Source organism: Mycteria americana, chromosome 3, assembly GCF_035582795.1.
Source record: "Mycteria americana isolate JAX WOST 10 ecotype Jacksonville Zoo and Gardens chromosome 3, USCA_MyAme_1.0, whole genome shotgun sequence".
Taxonomy (NCBI): Eukaryota; Metazoa; Chordata; class Aves; order Ciconiiformes; family Ciconiidae; genus Mycteria; species Mycteria americana.
This window is the reverse complement of record NC_134367.1, coordinates 109,326,670-109,349,108: the sequence shown is the minus strand read 5'-3', so window position 1 is coordinate 109,349,108 and position 22,439 is coordinate 109,326,670. Positions and strand designations below refer to the sequence as shown.

The 22,439-nt window shown below is 38.6% G+C and overlaps 1 protein-coding gene across 2 annotated transcripts in view; it reads left to right on the top strand.

The window, feature by feature from the left end:
• Positions 1 to 22,439, top strand: part of TMEM63A (transmembrane protein 63A) — a 32,267-nt gene that overhangs the window by 8,649 nt on the left and 1,179 nt on the right. For both annotated transcript variants that reach the window (XM_075496514.1, XM_075496513.1), the window contains exons 7-21: positions 1,883 to 1,934; positions 3,978 to 4,086; positions 4,464 to 4,534; positions 5,000 to 5,080; positions 5,701 to 5,824; positions 6,179 to 6,312; positions 8,652 to 8,789; positions 10,672 to 10,825; positions 11,588 to 11,694; positions 13,373 to 13,459; positions 14,113 to 14,175; positions 15,122 to 15,284; positions 16,423 to 16,528; positions 18,506 to 18,673; positions 22,066 to 22,181. In XM_075496514.1, coding sequence (XP_075352629.1) covers positions 1,883 to 1,934; positions 3,978 to 4,086; positions 4,464 to 4,534; positions 5,000 to 5,080; positions 5,701 to 5,824; positions 6,179 to 6,312; positions 8,652 to 8,789; positions 10,672 to 10,825; positions 11,588 to 11,694; positions 13,373 to 13,459; positions 14,113 to 14,175; positions 15,122 to 15,284; positions 16,423 to 16,528; positions 18,506 to 18,673; positions 22,066 to 22,181 — 1,673 coding nt within the window. The remainder of the gene's footprint in view (positions 1 to 1,882; positions 1,935 to 3,977; positions 4,087 to 4,463; positions 4,535 to 4,999; positions 5,081 to 5,700; positions 5,825 to 6,178; positions 6,313 to 8,651; positions 8,790 to 10,671; positions 10,826 to 11,587; positions 11,695 to 13,372; positions 13,460 to 14,112; positions 14,176 to 15,121; positions 15,285 to 16,422; positions 16,529 to 18,505; positions 18,674 to 22,065; positions 22,182 to 22,439) is intronic.

The following is a 22,439-nucleotide window of genomic DNA, read 5'->3' as shown; positions in this document are numbered from 1 at the left end:
TCTTCTCGCTGAGACTTTGTCAGTGCTGACTAGACAAAGAATTGTTTCATGTTTCTTGCAGTCTAGTCCTGATTATGTCTGTCAGTGTGACACCTACCTCTTTCCATTATTAATTCACACTCAACAAATACAATAAGTGTGTCCTCTAGTCTGCCATTCAGGTTGCTAATGAGAATACTGGTGGACAGAATTCTCTTAAGTCCTGTTTAAACATTCTGTTTTTGATAATGACCCCTTATAAGCCCATTTTATACCTGGCTTTGTATCAGTCTTGTCAAGACCATGTTTACGGAGTTGTTCACTGTTGATCATATTGGCGAATAGTGATGCAAAAAAAAAAAGGCAATAATTCATTTGGTTTTCCCAGGAGCTCTCAAATGGAGTACTTGCTTGTGTTTTGTTTTGTTTGTTCTTGTACCACAACAATTGCACCTTATTTTGCGTACTGACCTCCTGATCTTTGTCTCTATAATTTATTCTCTTCTGTTGTCCTTAATAATGTGGCCTAGTTCTTGTTTTCAGTTTACTCCTACCTGTGTTTTAAAGAATCTTGTGACTTAGCCCTCATCTGTAATGGGATACGTTGTACCTGTGCCTTTATTATTGTTTCTTTGTGGAACTGGCATCTCTGACTTCCCTTTTATGAACTCTTTCTTAGCAATTCTCTGTTTATATTAATATCTGCTTCCATAAAGACCATTGTTCTTTTTTTCTTCTTCGCATTTCTTTTCTTCTTTTGTGCTTTCAGAGGACCTTTTATCACTTCACAGTCACTTCTCCTTCCTTGTTTTCCATCTCTGTGTTCTCAGCCAGCATCCCTAGTTTTACAGAATCAAATCCAACACAACTGGTGCCCTAGCTGCTGTCTTCACCTCCTTCGTAAAGTAAAGAGAGAGATGCCGGTGCCTTCAAAGAACTTACAGAATGTAGTTCCCTCTTCTGGTCTACTTACTACCTGTATATTTATACCAAAATGGATTTTGTAATATGCATCAATTTGTGTGCACTGTCTTTCTCTAAGTACAATTTGATAAAAGTTGTAGTATCTTGGATACCAATAGATGCTCTCTGTTAATTCATATGGCAGAGTGTGACTGGCCTTCTAAAGCAGGAGAATACAGCTTCTGTTTTCCTGCATTAATTTTTGTGATGCTAGGAAATACAGCTGAAAAACAAACGTGAAGTTTTAGTGTCTCTTCTTCTTCCTCCCCTTCCACCATACATTGATTTTTGTGCACTTGCAGTTCTTTCTGTTGTGATGACTTAACTTGCAATGTGATTTAACAGTCCATGCTAGAAGATTGTTTTGCTTTCCAGATACACTTAGCTCTTTTCCCTTTGTGAACATGTACTCCATTTTCACTCACTTGATTATCACTTTTTAAAATACTTGACAGTCTAAAGAAACAATGTCATATAAACTTTCTAATTTTTGACCTCAGTAAGATTATCAGTACTGTTTTGTCAACACTGAATGAATGCAGTTTAAAAAACTGAGGTAAGAAATCAGTGAAGACGGAATAAAAACATGAACGAAATATGTTCGGATCCCTGATCAATGTTGTTAATGGACATGAAGGGAGATTGGGGGGAGAAAGGGAACTGCTGCAAAGATCTCGTATTCAGATTTTTAAAATAATCTATTATTTCTTTTGATGGGTTGAATGTGGTATAATCCTGGGGTTTTTTTTCCAACTTTAAAATGCAATACCATGTAAACCAGCATTGATTATGATTGTAAATCTCTTTAACAATGAACATGCTCAGCATTAAAAAGAAGTATATCAACATTTTAAAAAAATAGAATAAAAGCTGACTTTCTGATAGCTTGCATGTGAATGTTGCACCAGTTAATTATGCTACTTGTTTTTGTTCTTCTTAGACAAAGATCCCTATAGTTTTGGAAGAACAACTATAGTAAATTTACAAACTAGGTAAGTAAATTTTGCAGAGTACTTTTATACTTATGTCTGTTTCCTGCCATAGTCTCTAAACACATGAATTGATACTTGCAGCGTGGCTCATGGGGCAGGAATTACTTATTCACGCTTCATCAACTGAAAATGGGATACGTTCTACTTCAGGCTATGCAGTTGCAGTGCTGATAAGAAATCTGGAGGCTTGGCTTCTACTCTCTCAGCTCTTACTTCTTACACCACATGTTTCTCTTGGCTAATGACTGCACAGCTAGTGATATTATTTTCAGAAATTTCCACATTAAAAGAAACCATACTTCAGAAGGAAAATAAAGCTGACAGCTTTACTAGAATGTGTAACTTGGATGATTTAAATTCTTTTACATCAGATTTGTGTGTGCATATCTTCCCCGAGATCACGATTAAAATTACTTCTGTGTTTTAAAAACAGTCTGTAAAATAGTTGAGATGCAAAACTGTACAATTTTTCTGTTTTATTACTTGATCAATCCATATCTATCTATGCTACTATATCCAATAGAGTTTCTACCAATGCACTTTTGGTTTTTTTAACCACATTATGAATCCTTGTAACTAGTGGAGATTTTTTGTTTGGTTGGGTTTTTTTTATCTGTAAAATAGATTCCCGTATTTTAGGTTAATTGTAATTATTAATGCTCTTTGCAAAACTGAAGAACTGTTCACAGAACAGAACTTCTGTAAGCTTTGAGGAAGGAGCTATCAGAGAAGCAGAATTTATTCCCTGTGTTTATCATAGAATCATAGAATAATTTAGGTTGGAAAAGACCTTTAAGGTCATCAAGTCCAACTGTTAACCTAACACTGCCAAGTCCACCACTAAACCATGTCCCTAAGCGTCACATCTACACATCTTTTAAATACCTCCAGGGATGGTGACTCCACCACTTCCCTGGGCAGCCCGTTCCAATGCTTGACAACCCTTTCGCTGAAGAAATGTTTCCTAGTATCCAATCTAAACCTCCCTTGGTGCAACTTGAGGCTATTTCCTCTTGTCCTATCGCTTGTTACTTGGGAGAAGAGACTGAGACCCACGTCTCTACAACCTCCTTCCAGGCAGTTGTAGAGAGCGATAAGGTCTCCCCCTCAGCCTCCTTTTCTCCAGGCTAAACAACCCCAGTTCCCTCAGCCACTCTTCACAAGCCTTGTGCTTTAGACCCTTCACCAGCTTCGTTGCTCTTCTCCGGACATGCTCCAGCACCTCAATGTCTCTCTTGTAGTGAGAGGCCCAAAACTGAACACAGTATTCGAGGTGCGGCCTCACCAGTGCTGAGTACAGGGGGACAATCACTTCCCTAGTCCTGCTGGCCACACTATTTCTGATGCAAGCCAGGATGCTATTGGCCTTGTTGGCCACCTGGGCACACTGCTGGCTCATATTCAGCTGGCTATTGACCAATACGCCCAGGTCCTTCTCTGCCGGGCAGCTTTCCAGCCACTCTTCCCCGAGCCTGTAGCGTTGCATGGGGTTGTTGTGACCCAAGTGCAGGACCTGGTACTTAGCCTTGTTGAACCTCATACAGTTGGCCTTGGCCCATTGATCCAGCCTCTCCAGATCCCTCTGTAGAGCCTTCCTCCCCTCAAGCAGATCAACACTTAGGCTGTTTTGGGCTGTTTTCAGTTTGAGTAAGGACTGTGTTCAAGGAGAGTTCGGTTATGCACTCAGCACAGTAACTAATAAGGCCAATAAAAAACCCAACATTTTGGCAAATAGCATGGTGTGTGCTATTGGTCATCTGAATGAGAAAGTGCAAGCCAAATGCTGTCTAAAAATGTCCATGTCATAGAATATCTGTTTTCTTTGTAGGTCTGTTATCCATAGAATTATATGATAAGCAAGTAGCCCTAATGGCTGTTCAGGGCATCTGCATAGGCGTGACTGACTACCAGTAACTACCTTTTTTTTTTCTTGTTTTGTGTTCAATGAGAGGTTCTGATCTGCTTAGCATTTTGATGGCTACTTGTATCAGTTGGACAATTAGTTTTTCCTGATTCTCATATTCATAACATCTTGTCTGACAGCAATAATCTTCTTTGGCTGCACACGGTTTTTGCTGTTGTTTACCTGATTCTGACTGTTGTCTTCATGAGACATCACATGAAGTATGTCACATATAAAGAAGAAAACATAGTAAGTTTCTGTATTGGGGTGAAAAAAAACATACAGCATGTTTGCAAGTGGATAATGCTAAAAAAGCAAATTGCTAAGATGCCTCCTGCTTGCTAGAATGTGACATAAGTGTGAAGGAATTCACTGAAAGCAAAGGTCCACTGAGTGAATTGTGAAAATGGATAGAGGGGAGGGGGGTGGGGAGGGATTTGTGAAATTTTGGTGTAACCTATTACCAATGTAGAAGGTGAATGTGGTGCTGTCTTGAATAGATGCAGCTCCCATCAAAATCAAAATTTCCTACCTTTTTTCCCCTCTACAACACAGCTACTTGTGCTGTGTCACTGCCTTCCACATATTCTTGTTTTCTTTTTCATGATGTGGTTTCTTTCTTGCAGGTTAGGTGCACATTGTTTATAACTGGTCTTCCAAAAAATGCAAAAGAAGAGACAATACAAGGCCATTTCACGTAAGTTCCATGCTTGAGTAATATCATTAGGAACAGGAGATTTAAAATTGTCCTAGTAGTTTTACCTACCCAAGCAGAAATGTTTTTTTGACTTTTGCACTGTTTAAAATTCATATTGTAGTATCCATCTACTAAAAGCATATCTTACTCCTTAGACAGAATTGAAAAAATATTGTATTTCAATAAAGTTAGTTAGCTGATCTTAAAATTAGAATCTAAGAAAGTGGCTGTGTATCCACACTTTCCATTCATGCTCCCACATGGCCTTTACTTGGGAATAATGCTGCACATCTGATATTAAAGTAACTTTCAGCAACTGTCTCTCTGGAAGTCTCCACTCTGATATCTCATTCAGAAATGAAATAAGTGATTGAGATGTCAGATAGGCATCAGTGATGCTCTTTCAAACAGTTTCTTCATTGTACTTTCTGTTCTTATTGTTCTCATGTACTGCTTCCTTTTCAGTGCTGCCTACCCAACCTGCACTGTGCTGGAAGTCCAGCTGTGTTATGATGTAGCCAAGCTTATTCGTCTCTTCAAAAAAAGGTACTTGTTTTTGTAATCTACCTGAGTGTAGCATAATTTTATGAATGCTTTGCCAGTCCTTAATCAACATATACCAGGAGTACTAAGCTTGCACATACTAGAAGTGAATTCTACTCTTAAAGTTCTGGTCTGGACTCCTGTTAGTCAGCTGTGTGTTAAGGTGAGTTGTGCGGTTCAACCCATTTCTTGTAGGTGTGGTACATTGTGTGTTGCATAAGATAAGCTTTGACTTGCTGATTATTTATTTATGTATGCATGTATTTATTTAATTATTGTCAGGCAGTGAAAGTGGAAAACCCAACTATTGAATTAATGACTCTGGGACCCTGCTTCTTTGGCTGGAGGTGCTGGTCACAGGAGAAAGAAGTGTTATCTTCTGGGCTATACATTGGGGTTTTTTTCCTGGAACATCACTACAAGTGTAGGCTCTATAATGCTATTACAGACTTGAAAATAAATTATACTAAGTAGCCAAAATAAGGTATATGAATATCTTTGATAACAAATTAATCAGTCACCAGTCCTTGACATAACTTTTTCTCTTGAGGATTATATTCTTCTTAAGCTTGATGTTGATACTGTTTTCTTGCAAAATGTTATGAATGTATTTTTCTGTCCAGAAAACAGGCAGAAAAAAGCCTGACTTACTATGAACACCTGCATCAGAAGTATCACAAGCGGGTCCAAATCAACCCTAAGCCATGTGGTCAGTTCTGCTGTTGTGAAATGAGAGGATGTGAAAGGGTAAGAGATTGTGTTCATTTTTAGTGATTGCTAGGTAGATTGTTGGAAGAGTAGAGAACAGTTTTTGTGTGACATCTTGTTAAACTTCAGAAAATTCTTTATTCATTTATTGCAGATAGCTCATCCTTCATGTTCTTGCAGTGTACAGAAAAGGAATTCCCCAAAACTTTTGAAATGTAATCTTAGTGCAAAAATTGAAGGACAAGAAGAACTTCCTGTTTGTTTGTCTTTGCATTGTGATGTGATTTGTGGAAGTAGTATGAGGAAGAGAGACTATGGTTTGTGTAAGCTGTATTTTAATGAAGATATTAGCCATCTGGTACTTGGATGTAACAGTCATCAATTTCCTGACAGGAGGATGCTGTAGATTATTACACCAAAGTTAGAAATGAACTGATGGAAGAATATTCAAGAGAGGAACAAGCTGTTCATAATAACCCACTGGGAATGGCTTTTGTAACATTTCAAGATAAATCCATGGCAACCTAGTAAGTTTTGTCTGCTGTCTTGTTTGTTGTCTTTTAACTATAATAGTACACCTGATCTCCTGTTTGTGTTGCTTGTTTGCTTATGTTGGTTGTTCTTCCTTTCTTCTGCTTCACCATCCTGTGGATTTGGTCTGCTTTGCTTTCCGGTAAGTTTTCCTGTAAGTGTGCATTTAGCCTCTATGCTTTGAGTGAAGAAAATATCTAAGGGACTAAATGTCTCTGGACATTTATTGGGATAAGGAGCCTTTCTCTTCTGTGTGGTATCCAGTCCATTAGTGTAGGTTAATAGTAGGCCAGACTAATTGGCTCTTGAATACAAGTTACTGATTTCTCCGTTTTTTACTGTGCAAATGGTCCAATTACCAAGCTGTCACAATGGGTGCAAATTACATTGCTAGATAGTCATCTCAACAAAGTAGAGTCAGTGACTGACGTGGCCGTGGATGATAGATACACATTATGCATCTCTCTTACCTGTTATTATAGATACATGCATAGGCCTCATATCAGAAGTTGTTCAGCACCTTTTACTCAGTCATTTGTAGAGAAAATGCATGTAGCCTCTTGTTTTCTGTTGGCACTTTGTGAGCATCTTTTACTAACACAAAGTGGATAAAGGGAAGCGGACTAATATTTGTATTACAAAAATAACACATCATGCCTTTTTTATTCTTTATAGCCTCCTTGATCTAAATTGTCTGTATTCTTTTGACCTTCAAGTCATGTTAGAGCGCCAGTCTTTCAGGCATTTTTTTCAAGGAAGTCCAGGATATAGAATTCCTTGCAAGAATTTGAGATGCTGGAGAGAGTTTTGCTTGCTGCTCTTTAACTGAGTAGTGATTCTGTGGTGAAATCTGCCTCCCTCCTAATTTTGTAATGTTACACACTATATTTAGAGAATCTACATCATGAAATAACATTTTAAGATGTGAAACTGAAAAAAGAAATAAGCGCTGAAGTTCCTTCTCAAGCTGCTAATTTCTCGTATACCATTTTGATGGGATAGTCTCCTCTTGGACATGTGTTCTGAGTTGCACTGCAGCCATCTCGGAGTTGAATTACCGAGGACTGGAAAGATTTTAGTTTTTTTAGCTTGGAATTGATGCAGTGGACTCTGTTCTGTGGAAAATTAGACTAGATGACATGTGAAGCTGAGGCTACCATCAAATTAGAAAGTTATTTGTGCCCTTAGTGTGCTCTGCTCCACAGAGCCCTGAAATAGGAAGCCAGGACTGAGGTTCATGGAGACAGGTGGTTGTAGAAGCTTAGTTAATGATGGTGCTCGGTAGTATGGCTGGTAGTGCTAAAGCTTGCTCTGAATGTGTTTTTTAAAACAAACTGTCAAAGTATAATTAACTTTCTTAAATACTTGCTGCTGCAAGTTGTTGGCAATTTGACGTCTGGTAAGGTAAAGATCTGGGTTTTGGGGGTTATTTTTCTTTGTTTGTTTGGTGTTAGGGTGTGTGGTTCTCTGTTTTCTTTATGTTAAGAGCACAACTGAGAAACAAGCACGTTCAGGAATTTTAGAGTCTACCTGTTCAAATATAATATATACTGTTTCCACGCTAGTGTAATAGAGCTTATCTGGAGTGGAACTTCTTCTACACAGTAATGCACACGCAGTTGTACTGTCTCTGAATAAATGCCTGGCGCTTCTATTGCTGTGTTTTGAGAAATCTTTGAAAGCATTTATTCTGGGCATGTTTAAATTTTGTTTAAATGCGTTGATTGTCAATCAACTCATAATATTAGCAGATAAAATTAAGTATTGTGATTATTTTAGGAGTGGGTGAAAGAGGGTAATATTTTGAATTGTGAGAATACCAGCATGATAAAAATTTTTCTGAGAATTGGTACTCAAGGCAAAATTGGATAGTTTTGATACTAGTGTAATGAAATGAGAGTGCAGACTAATCCTGTAGTCTGCTTTGCTTTGAAAACAGCTGTAAGTACATAAAGAGGTGTTTGGGGAACTGGCTGTCTTTATTTTTAGTTTTTCCAATGCTCTCAGGCTTTGATTTTTTTTTTTTTTTTACTATTTTTTTTTAATATGACTCACTGCTGTTGTTTGTGTTGGTAGAAGCACCGAACAATTCAAACCAAGGCTGCTTTTTCTTTCCAACTTTGTCAGATCTCAAAGACCTGTGGTAGTAACTGTTTATATGATGGTCATTACATGCATGATATAATGTTATGTTGTTGTCCAAGTACTATCTTGATCTCTGGTTATTAAAAGCAAAAAACCCTTTATCACTATTCCCAGTCTTTCTCATTACATATGCAGCATTTTCAGGTGTAAAAATTTGGAAAAATCCTCCTCCTCTTTTTCTTCCTTACAGTATCCTTAAGGACTTCAATGCCTGCAAATGTCAGAGTATTAAGTGTAAAGGAGAACCCCAGCCATCGTCCTACAGCAGGGAGCTGTGCATATCAAACTGGGAGGTTACATATGCTCCTTATCCTGAGAATATTTGTTGGTAAGATTCCTGTCTTACATCCATTTATTTATGATAATGTAGGTTTAGAGTGGGGTCAGGAGAAGGGGGCTGATGCTTTTTTTTTTTTCTTTAACCCTGCACTAAGACTTTATGTAGTGTTTGGATGTGGGTGATCTGCATCTTTATTTCCATTACTGGTGTTCTTCATTGACCTTGGGGAGGCCTCTCAGAGGCTGACTAGAGTTTTGCCACCCCAAAGTTCTGGTACCTGCAGTTCCTGTTAACTAAAAATAAAAAAATAAAAATCAGCTTATTAATGTCTGTGCCTCAGCATTTCCATTTTTTGAGGTTAATGCATATCTACTGTTGAGATCTGAGGAAAGCAACTTGGTGTTAGTGCTGTGTATTCTCTAAGTATGTATATTTTTTTTTTTGAGTTGCCACATGATGAGTATAATTTGATCCACTCTGTGAACTATAGTCTGTCTTCTAACATCTTTTTATTGACCCAGTAAATTTCCCAGACTTTACTCACTGCTTGCAGAAGAGTGTCAGAAAACAGATAAATGCTTTTTGAATGAAACTGCTTCTGTGCTGCCTTCTGTCATGCTTATAGGCTAAAAATGACTAAACATTTTCCAGTCGCTTTGCAAATAACTTAGGGTTGGGTCAATATAATCCCCTGTTCATATAAAAGTAAATTTGTTGTGACATTTCCATTGCCCAAACCAAAACTGCAAGTGAGACGCAAACATGCACAAGTTACTGTATTTCACCTGTATGTAACTTTTTAAAAAAAAAAGTACACTTTTTTCCTAATGATTTTAATAGAAAATTACTTTTTAGGTGACTGTGCTATCTATTTCTAATAATTGAGAGGTTTTCTCTAGAACTACAATTCTACAGTTGGGAATAAAGTACAGAATCTTTAACCATAAAGCAAACAACCATGATTGTTATCTCTGTCTCTTGCAGCTGTGTTATTTTGAGACATGAATTAAAAATCTCTTGCAAGCTGCTTTCCAAGTACGGTCAGCTTAATCTGCCTTTTTCATGAAAGGGTTCTTGCATGCTTCATTTCCTCTTCATTTCTTCCAGTACTGTCCTATGGACATAGGAAATGATTGTTGAGACTCAGTGGGTTGAAGCACTTACAAAGCTTTTCTAAATGTCTCTGAGAGGTGAAGATGGTGGGGTTTTGTTGGCTTTATTTTTTTGGTGTTCCCCTCCCCCATGAAGAAGAGGAGGCACAGGGATTTGCCAGGTTACTTACCTAGGTTCACAAAAAGAGCTGTCATAATTGGGGATTTACTGAGTCTCTGTATCCTTGTTTTGTCTGTTCTAAATACTTGGCTTTGGCTGGGGTTCAAATCATTTCAGTCCTTTTGGGAACCATTTCAGATAACATTTAAGAACTTTACCTGTTTAAGACCTGTGGTTGCTGTTTTAATATGGCAGGAAGGGATGTAGGGGGTTTTATTTTTTTTTTTCTCCCCCAAATCACAGTTTCTTGGTAGATTCTGCCTCTGATAGCTATTCTGCTTGCAGAAATTCTCTGTATCTTCTTCTATCTCTGTCTCTTCTTGTTATAACTTTGTTTAGTACTTCTGTATTATTAAACAGTGGAAGTGTTTCATCCCAAACCTTAACTACATTAGACATTGTGTTTGTGTTATGAAAGACTAAAGACTTCTTCTGCAAGTGCAATTTCTGTTATCATTCAAGAAGGGTTGCACAGTTTTCTTTATTTCTAAAAGCAACTGGAACTTGTGTAGTGCTTTGTTATATAAATTTGACACTATGAAAGCTCTATTTAGAAAAAGCAGTGCTACCTCATACTTGACAGAGTATGTATTTTTTTTTAACAGCAAATGCTTACTGCTTGTTTTTATGTCTCTTTTTTTTTTTTTTTTTTTTTTAGGAAAAATCTTTCAGTGCGTGGACTGAAATGGTGGTTTAGATGGGCTTGCATTAATTTGCTTCTTTTTATTGTGCTGTTTTTTCTTACTACTCCTTCCATAATCATCTCAACCATGGACAAGTTCAATGTCACTAAACCTATTCACTACCTTAATGTGAGTATCGCCATATGTTTGGATATAGCTGTGTATCGGACCAAAATGTTGATAAACTGATAGGTGTATAGTAACACAATGAAACAATGTCTATAAGCTAAATTCAGTTGAAATTCTCAGGGTTATTTTACATAGCTACTGATTAAAAAGCATACGTCTAGAATCAGGTCTTTAGTCCTCTCTTGTTTGTTGATAGTCGGCTGAAGTAATTTCATCTGAAACTTTATATTATTATAAATGTCTTATTTGTTTGTAATAAAAATTTGCATTCCAAATTTACATAATTCTAAATTTTGTAATCAAAAACCTTTGCCAAAAATGGAATTTCAAGTCCAATTTGTATTTTGATTTTTATGATGAGAAGGGAGGAATTCAGATTTTAAACTCTGAAGTAAAATGCCATGGTTTTATTTTTCTTATTGGATTCAAAACAGGGTGGCATATGTATCTGGTCCTAGTTTGACTGCAGCTAAAGTCTCTTGCAAACTGTTAATTTTAAATAGTTCCCCAAGCTAGAGTAAACTACATAAAAACTGCTTGTGAGACTTCACTCTCATGGAATTTAATCCTTAATCCTACTCTTGTTTTTTGTCTTGCACACCAGTGCTGAGCGCTCACTTATTTTAAGACTGTATCTAAATACAATTTCCACAGTCCAACGTGCTATAATTTACAAAAAGCAAAATATTGCAGCCTCTGTTCTACCACATCTGCATTAAAATGTTTTTAATGCTTACTCTTACTTTTTTTTCCCCCCACTAGAATCCCATTGTCAGTCAGTTTTTCCCAACGCTCTTGCTCTGGTCCTTCTCGGCTTTGCTACCAACAATTGTCTATTACTCAACTTTGCTGGAGTCCCACTGGACAAAGTAAGCAAGATTTTCTCTGGTTTGGCCTTATCAGCTGAATTATTAAAATAAATGGAGAAAGTGCTTATCTTTCATGGAGTTCTTAAATCCACAGACCTCTTGTAGTGGGGAAAGTCATGTTCTCGTCTCTTTCTAATGTTATAAACTCCAAAGTGTTGGTTAAGTAATTTGTAATCAACGCAGCAAGTGTAATCTGACCACGTGATTTGCTTATGCTTCCCCCGCCTCTTTGTGTTTAATCAGAAAAAAAATGTATAAGCAGGCTCAGGGGGTGTAGCTTCAACAGGAGCATGGGAAGTGCCTCTGATCCCATGACTAGCTCCCTTGCTGGGGAGATAGGAGGTGTGGGTTTGGATCCTCTCCAGGCTGAGAACATCACAGAAACCCAGAATCCCACTTCAACAGAAAGTACTCCAACTGCTGGCATGCTACTTATAAAAAGAACATCCATCTTTTTGTTGTTTTGTGTGAAAAAATGTTCTGGATGTAACTTTTGGTGCACAACTCAGTTGCTGTTGGATATTGTTAGTGGTGATCTGAGGAGACCTATGGGACCAAGGCCCAGCAGATGTGTAGATGCAAGGTTTTCAGATATGACTGGTGCACTTCAAGATGTCAAGCACAGTGACGTGCTGCTAACTTGGAGAACTCGACACAGCTTGGTTTGGTATACCAGATTTCATCCCCAGTTTACCCACAGTCAGATAAAAGCATGGTACTGCACGCTGAATCCCAGCTTCACTCAACTTCACTCAATCTTTTTCCATAATGTCTGCAGCCATTTTTTGTTTGTTTTTATATTCTAAGGTCAAATTTTTTGGACTCTAATTTTTTGTACCATTCCCTTGTAAAGACCTTGTGTCCAGAATCTACTGTTTATTCATCAAAGTTGTATGCTTTTCATCAGCTTTTTTTTTTTTTTTGGTAGTTGCACTAGGCACATGAACTTTGAGCCCTTCTCAGTCAGTTGAAATAGTTTTCTAAAGTCACTAGTGATCACAGATCTGATTTCAAGCCTCAGTATAGTTATACTGATATGCCCCACAGTGCCCAAGGGCTACATGATCCTATAATAAAACCTCTGTGGTTTTAATGCGCTATCAGATACCACCTTTAACAGTCTGAATTGTTTATAGCAATCACTGCACTTTTCTGGCAACAGTGTGTCACTAGATAGATGTTCCTGCTACTGTAGTAGGAGTATAGCATTAGTAGTGTCATGTTGTTCCCAAAGACTTGACACTTGGCAAGGGCAGTCAAATGGCTTGTCTAAGTGTCTGGTTTCTTGGCAGTGGTGCCCTTTTATGAACTCCCTAATCCCTCTTGGCATAACACTTGAGCTGTTTGTTTACAAACTGTTGCGAAATGTATCATTGGATGAGAGACGGGCTGTGATTGTCGCACATCCCTTGCTTGTGGTGCAGACCTGTAGTGATGCTAATCCAGAGTCTGGATTCATGTTCAGAAATGTTTTCTTTGCCCAGGAAGATACTGAGAGCCTGCTTTGTCCAAGTTAGTGAATTTCTCAAAGATGTTTGGTTTGTGAGTATCTTGTAGCAATGTGATATGGTAGGGGAAGCTGGAAGTCTGACAGGTGCTGACATTGTCTGGGCAAGATCCTTCATGTGTGGAAGTCTTCTGTATGAGTTTCTTACTCCGTGACTTTTTATGTTGGTAGATCTGCAGAGAACAGAATAATGATGCATAAAGTCTACATATTTTTGATCTTCATGGTATTGATTCTGCCCTCCCTTGGTCTGACCAGGTAACAAATCATAGTTTAACAGTGTAATGTTTGAGTATTTTTATCATATGAGAGAACTTACTTCTGTTTTCTAGTTGCTAGTTGAGGTATAGTTGATGTACCCCCACTCCCTCCAGTGTCTGTGGTTATATTGTCATTATGCATTAGATTTCAATGTTCATCTTTCATCTGAGGACCTCATAGCCCTTAAAGTTTCCAAAGGCTGACTTTTCTTTTAGCAAAGAAATTTAAGACCTCATAAGATCAATTACTAATTGAAAGTTGCCCATACTCACCATCGTAGCTGAGAACCCAGTTTCCTGACTATGTCTTGTACTTCAGTTATAGTTGTCCTATTCTTTCTACCTTTACAGTGTTTGACTGTTTCCCTGGCTAACCGGGTAACATGTATTTGTCCTATCTATATAGTAACTGCTAAAAATGAATCATTAAAACTTTAGTATGAAGTAGATGTTTCTGTTTTGTTTGATTCTGTATCTTTTTTTTTCCTATTTCTGACCATCAGTAACTGTGATAAAGCTAAAGTAGTGTTCAGATTATTTGATTAAGTTCTCTCTATCCACTATCCTGATCTGAACTACTTAAAAAGAGAAGCAATTTTACACAGTACTAAGCTGTTGGAGACTGAATTACATTAACCATCTCTCTTTCAGCCTTGATTTTTTTTTCCGTTGGCTGTTTGACAGAGAATCGTCTGATTCTGCAGTTAGGCTGGAGTAAGTATTAGCAACTCTTTGCTAAAGGAATACTTACGACTTTTTTTGTTTGCTGTTGACTAACCTTGGTTAGTTTATTAAAATTTGCTCGGGGATGGTGCTCTGTGGGATGATGTTGAGCTTCTGAATAAGGGGAGGAGAATGCAAGTGATTTTGCTGTGAAGGAATCCATGCTTTTTCCCTGCTAGCTAATGTATGCAAACATTCAATAAAGAGACAGTCATTTTCCCCAAACCTTACAAATTTTGTAGAAGACAAGAAAGGACAGGATGATATGATGCAGGTGAGAAGGGGACCAGAAAATGTACTGAGGATTGTTGCATATCATGGACAGGGGATCTTCCCAAGGATTACAGTGAGACCAAATAGCTGCAGCAGTTCTCTTTCTGAAATCTATTGACTCTTGGTTTTAAGAAACACGAACTTTTTTACACTAGCATTGCAAATTTGCAGATATTGGTGGTTGTAAGCTCTTGTGACTGTGGCTGGAGGGAAAGAATAGAGTGCAATTATTAGGACATAGTTAGGTTTCCAAATGCTGTTTCAAAATCAGTAACAAGAAGATAATTAGGAGTTACTAAACTAGGAGAGACAATTATTCTATTGCAGTCTTATCTCATCTTGTCTCGGGTTGCTGTTGCAGACATCAAATGATGCTCTTGTCTGCTATCAGCCACTTGTCAGACTGCTGTATCTTTTCATGAACAGTTTATTCCTCATCTGAACTGCAACTCAGCCAGGCTCTTGCAGTATACTACACTTACTGCATTTATAGCTGTGTAGTACTTTTTTTCAACAAGATTACTGGAAGTCTTCTAGCCACTTCTTATGCTTTCCAGTGCTTATCCTTATGGTAAGAGATTTCCAAAGGTGATAGGGATCCATTGTATATATGCTGTATTTGCTTGTCTGCTTTCCAGTCAGTGTCTGATGTCTTTCCTTGCAGATGTGTCTTTTTGCCTGACCAGGGAGCCTTCTTTGTGAACTATGTGATTGCGTCTGCTTTCATTGGCAATGGGATGGAACTGCTGCGCCTGCCTGGCCTCATCCTTTACACCATACGCATGATAATGGCCAAGTCTACAGCAGAAAGGAAAAATATTAAACAGGTATTAGAGCCCCTCCTTAGTAAAAGGCAAATGGCTGATCCTTATCAGAAACAGTGGGAGCCCCCATCCTTCATACCATTAGCTATCATTTCCTGTCTCTTTTTTTTTTTTTTTTTTTTTTGGCCTTTGTTTCACTCATCCATGACAGGTTCATATTCACTTCATTTGCAGCACAGATAACGGGGAGGTATTTATTCAAGTCAGAGATGGTCAAAAATCAAAACCAAAGCTCTGAACTTCAGGTATTTTCCTCTTCACAGCTCCAAGTCAGAGTTTTATGATTTGGATTTTATAGGATAATTCTGATTTAATCTTACAGTCTAAACTTCAGTTTTTTTTAAATTCAAATCTGTCTATAGTTAGTTTCTTCTGTCAGCCCACAGGTGTGTACAACTTACTTTAATCTGAACATATGCCTAGCAAAATATATACTTATTGTCTATATTCCATTTTAAGTGGTGGACTTTAAATTCCAGATGATGTGTTGTCTTGCAGCTTGAAACTCCAGGTGTTGCAATGGGAACTTAAGTCTGTATACCCCTGCTACCCCTGTTCTTTTTTTTTTCTTCCCTTTTTTTTTTTTTTCTTTTCTATGGGTGGGTGGGTTCCATTTTTAAAAGATTCTTTTAAACATTCACTTCTATTAACTGTTGCATATTACCCCTTGCTCTTGCTCTGGTTGAAATTATTTATATTGATTTCCTCATCCCAAGAGGAGAAAGTGGGAATACTGACAACACCAAAGCTTTGATACCTTGAGCTTTCCCTACTGGGAAAGTCAATGCAAGGAACAGTACAGACTCAATGGGATCTGCAGTGAGATGCAGGTTCTGAGTTTGGCACAATTGTTTTCTGCCTTGTGGTTTTAAGTAGTTGCTTCTTGTAGATGAGAACAGATTCCCCGAGGAATTACTTTAAGGCTATGAAAGAAGCAGCATATTTTCTGTAAGTACAGATGCTTAAAACGCGTAATACTTCATCTCTCTAATTACATCATTTATGCCTTTTAGGGAAATAACTGATCTCTCATAGGGAGAGAATAAGAGAAGGTGAATTGTTGCTTTAGTGAATCTATTCTTAACTCCTGACACATTGATAGATGACATGAGAGTTTTGGGTGTTTTGTTTTTGTTCCTAGCAACAAGCATTTGAATATGAATTTGGAGCAATGTATGCCTGGATGTTGTGTGTGTTCACTGTCATCATGGCCTATAGCATTACGTGTCCCATCATTGTCCCGTTTGGTAAGTTTTCCAATGAGCTGTGGGCACTATGTGAGCGAGATGGGGGCATGTGGGAGGTTTGGAAGGCCCAGTTCTGCATTCTTATTCCAGTTCAAACGCTGATAATCCTTAGGACTTGGATCCAAGTTCTTGTGGAAAAAGTTCTTGTGTTCTTCTTGTGGAAAAACAGGGCAGAAGATGGTGAATTACTTAGCTCTTGTACTGCCTTTAGAAGCTGAAAGTATATTTAATGTCTATTAGATGCTTATTTTATTTCTCAAGTTTGAGTGCATTAGCTCTGGTGGTGGTTTTTAATAGTCAAGCATAAGAGTTCACATAGGTTTGGGGATGAGGGGATTATTTTTATCTCTGGGTTCTTGAGGTCTGGGAGAAGCAAGCTGCAGAGGGTACCCAGCCTGGAGGTCAACTTTAAGCAGCCAAATTTGAGTTGAGACATTCTGATCCCTAAGTCCTTTAGGCACATTTGAAATAACTTTTGTCCTAAAGTTTGACCGATGTATGTAAAATGAAGCACAAAAATAAGCACGTTGATCCAGTAGCAAGAGACTGGAAAACTACCTGTCCTTTTAACTACTGCAGCTCTTCTGCATTGCAAACCATTTATCTAAAATTCCACATCCTGCATGAGAATGAGAAAAGGGGCTGTGGTCATCACTGTCCCGTGGACAGCTGTATGCTTTATGGTCCTGACCCCAGGGGTGTGACCTAACGATGTGCTGACTGCTTTGCTGGGACATGGTCTTGGTGAACACCATAGCTGCCCTTTGACCAGAAAAGGAAATGCTGTATACTCTGGTAGATTTGCTGGCTTAGAAAACCAGTTAACTAAGAGTTCAGGGCATGTGGGTGGAGCACAGCTGCCCTGCGGTGTAGATGGAGCTGCAGTCCTACAGGACCCTGAGAAGGTCTCCAGATCTCTGAGTCACAGACCTCCTTTGTCTAGAATGTTTCCTTATTCAGCTGGTTTATCTCTGTCCCATGAACAAAACTTAACATTTCTGCCTTAAGTTGCATATATATCTGGCTTTGACTACTTTCTTCTTCCTGTACCAGCCATTAAATCCTGTATAAGTGTGCAAGAAACTTAGCAATCTGTCTAGAAGTCATGAACAGTTGTCCATCTTTAGTGACTGTAACATGATCTACATCTTATTTTATTGCATCTTTCATTCACAGAGATTCTGGACTGTCATAAGAATTATGTATAAAGAATCATTTCAGCAGCTACAGATATTTCCCCTCTGGAAACCTGTTTATCAGGCATAAGTAGTACTAAATCATTTTATATAGTTGGTATTTTCCTTTTTTAATCCGAAATTTTAGACAGCTAGATACAACATAATTAGCTAAATTAGATATTGTTCAGAACTGGTATTAATCAACAAGCTGCTTATTGGGAGAATGTGGCCAATTTTTTTGTAACAATGTACTTGATATTTATTTACATTTCATTTTGTGTGCAGTTGTAAATATCTGAATGTGCTATTGCATACCAGAGCTGTTGCAATTCATAGCTGTCACAGCAGTAACTGGCTTTTTTTTGGGATAAGAAATAGCTGACTTGAAATCCAGTCATGAATCTGTTGAAGGCTGAGAGGGAAACATTAAGCTACTGTTAGATCTTTCTTCCTTACCAGTACAGAGGTGGAGGAGTTACCAAGTGTTCCCTACCAGCTTGGCCTCATGTGCCAGCACTAGGAAGGAGCTCTGGGTTCTCTCTGGGAGCATGAGTGGTGCCACAGAGAAGTGTGTGGAGACGGGGAGGGATGGGGAGACCCTAGGGGTCTTGGGCTGGGGATGCAACAACCTTAGGAGCAGGCTGCTGTCATGCAGCTGTACCCCATTCATGTTTGGGCTGTGTCCACCATTGGTATCTAGATTTTCAGTCACTTGGTTAGTGTAGATCTCCTCACAGGATTGCTGCTTTTTATCAAGCCTTCAACAACCTCTCCTTGGCTCTCCCTTTTTTCCTTCCAGGTTTAATATACATACTCCTGAAGCACATGGTTGACCGTTATAACCTTTACTATGCGTATCTCCCTGCCAAGTTGGAGAAGAAGATGCACTTTGCGGCTGTGAATCAGGCCCTTGCAGCTCCAATTCTCTGCCTTTTCTGGCTCTATTTTTTCTCATTTTTGCGGTTAGGTATGTATTATCTCTTTCCACCTAGAAGCTGCTCCTACCTCTCTTGCCAACTTACCTAAATTACATGTGAAGTTTCATAGGCTTTGTGGGTTTTTCTTTTTGCTTCCATAAATGGGAAGTCATGGTGGTTACCTATGGCACTGAATTATACAACATTTGCAGCTTACACAAGTTTGCATAAGATACTCTGATGGAGATGGCTGATATGTTAACTTAAAACAGTTAGCATGGAGCTTCATACTTCTTCATTTTACAGGAGATCATGTGTTCCTTAAATCTGTAGACTTTGAATTGGCCAGTTGGGCTGTGGAGTGACAGACAGTAAAAATCATTACATAAAACAAAAATCTGTTCAGAATTAGCTCTTTCTAGATGGTCTCTGGCTTTGCTACCTGCATTTGTGTAGTCTGTGTATAAGTTTAATTTGCCTGGGTGAATTGGCTACTGCCTCTGTTGTACAGCTGTCATGTAGAAAAAACTGTTAAAATGTTGACTAGTGCTAGTAAGACCTGTGTTCTACGTTGTCCATCAAACTTTACATGGAAGACTGCAGTGAGATGGTGACTCTCCCTCCCCGTATTGTAATTTAAAAACTCACGTTTTGTGTGTAATTGATTTAATTTATAAATAGGGACATTCTGTATTTTGCAAATACTTGGCATTGATAATATTGGCTGTGGTGTACTAACAGCTTTGACATCAGAAAAGGTAGGTGATAGCTTATGGCTTTTTATCCATGATATAGGGGGAAGCATTTGGCATGGAACAGGGATGCCAGTGATGCTGGAAGGAGTTGAGCTCCCCTTCTTGTGAAGGATGCCCTTGATATTTTGCCCTCTTCTTTGCTTTCACAGCACTGATGACAAATGACCATGCTTACATTGTGTTTTTCTAGCATACCAGTAGTAAAAAACATTGTTGGCAGACTGTCATCTAACTTTAGAGATAGCTCCCTGTGGATGTAAGAGGCACTCGGAACTATTGCTTCAGGCTGTCCTTGGATTTGAGCAGATGTCCCTGCATTACTTGTATGTTTGAGAGCTTGGGGTTTTTTTTCCCTTGTTTTGAGAGCTGTCTTTGCAACCAGGAAGACTAATAAATCTATGTCCTCTAAAATAACAGCAGAATTTCTAGAGCATGCTTTAGAAAAATCAACTCCAAACACGCAGCAATTGATGTGCCTCTTTAGTTGTTATGAAGGAAATCCTGGTGTAGTAAAAATTCAATCTTTATAATAATGTTTTCTGGTTCTGTATCTGTGGTAAAACCATCATTTGTCATGGAACTTAGTAATGGAAAACACAGACCATGTTTGGCTTGGTCAGTATAGAGGATCCTGTTTACAGGATGTTGTACAGTGATTTGTCAGCGCACAGGACAGTCCAGCCAAGTGGTGTGAGTCTGAGAGGTAGGAACTTGAGATTTTGATTTCATTGCCATTGATTTCATTGCTGCTTCTTGTGCCAAAGAGAAGGAAGGAGGGGGAAGAGTGCTCTGCTTCCTTATCTGCAAAATAAATCAGTTTATGGTGTGTAAAGCTTGATTGCTTAGTCGTTGATTTGTATAGTTTGCCTAGTATGGATGTTTCAGTCTAGTTGCAGAGTACAGTGATAATACTCTGTTTTCTCATTCATTATATTAATGTAAGGCTGGAAGGACTTCTATCCCAGTTCTCAGTCAGGACCAAATATCACTTGACTGCATACAGAAGGTGATAGGCTGTACTGGTGTCATCTATTTCCTTCAGTCACTGTTTTCTTCCTTGGCTCTCATGCCATCCATCCACCAAAAGCACCACTGGGCCTCTCACAACAGAGGAGGCGATGGTACTACCTGCAGTTCAACCCGTGTCTCCTGGGATAGTCACTTAAGTCCCGTGTTCTCTAGAGCTGTTGGCAGGGAGGAGTGCTGAGGACACAGGGCAGGGAAAACTGATCTTTGGAGATTTATTCTTCCCTGATCTGTGCTGTTTGTCTTGTGGTTCACACCATACATTGGCTTTGGTGTAGACATGCCTCACCAGCTGGTAAATACTGATGTAACCTACACTTATAAAAACAACCTCTTCTAAAGGACACTGCAGAATACCCATAGGGAGGGTTTTTCACTTCCCTTTTTGGTTTGAACGGTGACGTGTTTGTGGGGTTTTTTTTGTGTGTGTGGTTTGTTGGTTGGCTGCGTTTTTTTCCCCCCCTCATGAACAGATCTGCACAGGGTTTATATAACCTGCTAAAAAGTAAAACTTGTCTGTTCTGTGCCACTGCATGTGCTGGGGTTACCACAAAAATATTTGAGGGTTGGTGTTGCCTCTTTTGACTAAAGAAGCTTAGAAACAGCTAGGTGGTTTGTTTTTTTTTTTTCCTAATATCTTATTCAAGTCATCTTTGCTGCAAAATGAGATTAATTTCTTCAGAATATTTCCCCAGTGGACCTGAAGAACAGTAAGTCACTGTAATCATTATAACTTTTTTCATACTGGAGGCTGCTACCATGCCCTTTCCTATAGTTCTCTGTCTTTGAAGAAAAACTTACTTTTCAGCTTAGTTCATGTTTACTCAATTTCTTCTCTTGTTCCTTTTCCTTGGATTCCTCCCAGTTCTGTCCGTATTTTATCATGGTGTCCTACACAGACAAGGCTGCTCAAGTTCAAGGTTCAGTAGCACCAAATTATTTTCTATAGGTACCAGAGACTTGCTTTTTTTTTTTCCTGTCCCATGTTTTTTGATAGCATCACACTATTGACTGCTTTCCAGCTTGTAATAATCAGTTATCCTGCAGTGCTACAGGTTTGTTATCCCTCATATCTACATTTCATTTTTCCTTCCAAATTGTAGTTATTTACAGTTTTCTACATACAATTTCATCTTACTGTTTACTTTTGGTTAGTTTTTCTTTTTCTTGAAAGAGGGTGGGGTCATCTAATCTATCAAGGTAATTTTGATTTTTTTTTTTTTTTCCCCACCTATTATTTTTTTTTCCTTTGGGTTCTTTGCAAGCCACCTAGTTTGGTGCCATCATCATACTTAATAAATTGACTCTGTTACATTTCACAGATCATTAATGAAAGTATTTTAGAAGTGGGTCCAGAATAGATGACTGAGGGAGGAGGAGAAGAATCGCTCTGAGTCTTGTTTATCATTCAAGTATTGCAGCCACCTTTCTTGGCCTTTAAGGAAGCTGGGGAAACAGCTTGTTCAGCAGTTTTACCAGTCAACAAGCTTTGTGGGTAACGAGGTTCTCCTGTTTGTGGCTGGAAGTGGCGTGCCTAGTCCTCTAAGGGAAAAAAAAATCACGAGGACTGTGAAAATGGGGAAGATAAAGTAAAGGTTTGTTTGGGTTTTTTTTTTTCCTGCTATGTATTTTTATATTGTATTCTCTGGATATTTTTCTAGGCTTTAAAGCACCTACAACCATGTTTACCTTCCTAGTTGTCAACATCACAATTGTTATTTGCTTGGCTTATACTTGTTTTGGCTGTTTCAAGTACCTGAGCCCACTGAATTATAAGGTAAGCGATGGATACCTAACACCTTTCAGCACCTACCTATGTGCTTGATGTAGCAGCAGCTATTCCTACTGGGTTGTTTGTGCCTTCTCGCTAGTAACATCTGTCCACAAAGGTTTATGCTGGTGAGATGGCTAAAGAGGGCTGATAGTAGAGGTAGGCTGCTTGGCACAGTGGAAAGTCTGTCAGTGTTAGCAAGAACTGAATTTGAGAGGAAAGAGTAGTATGGAAGAAGTATGCAAGAGGATTGGAGGAGAGAGT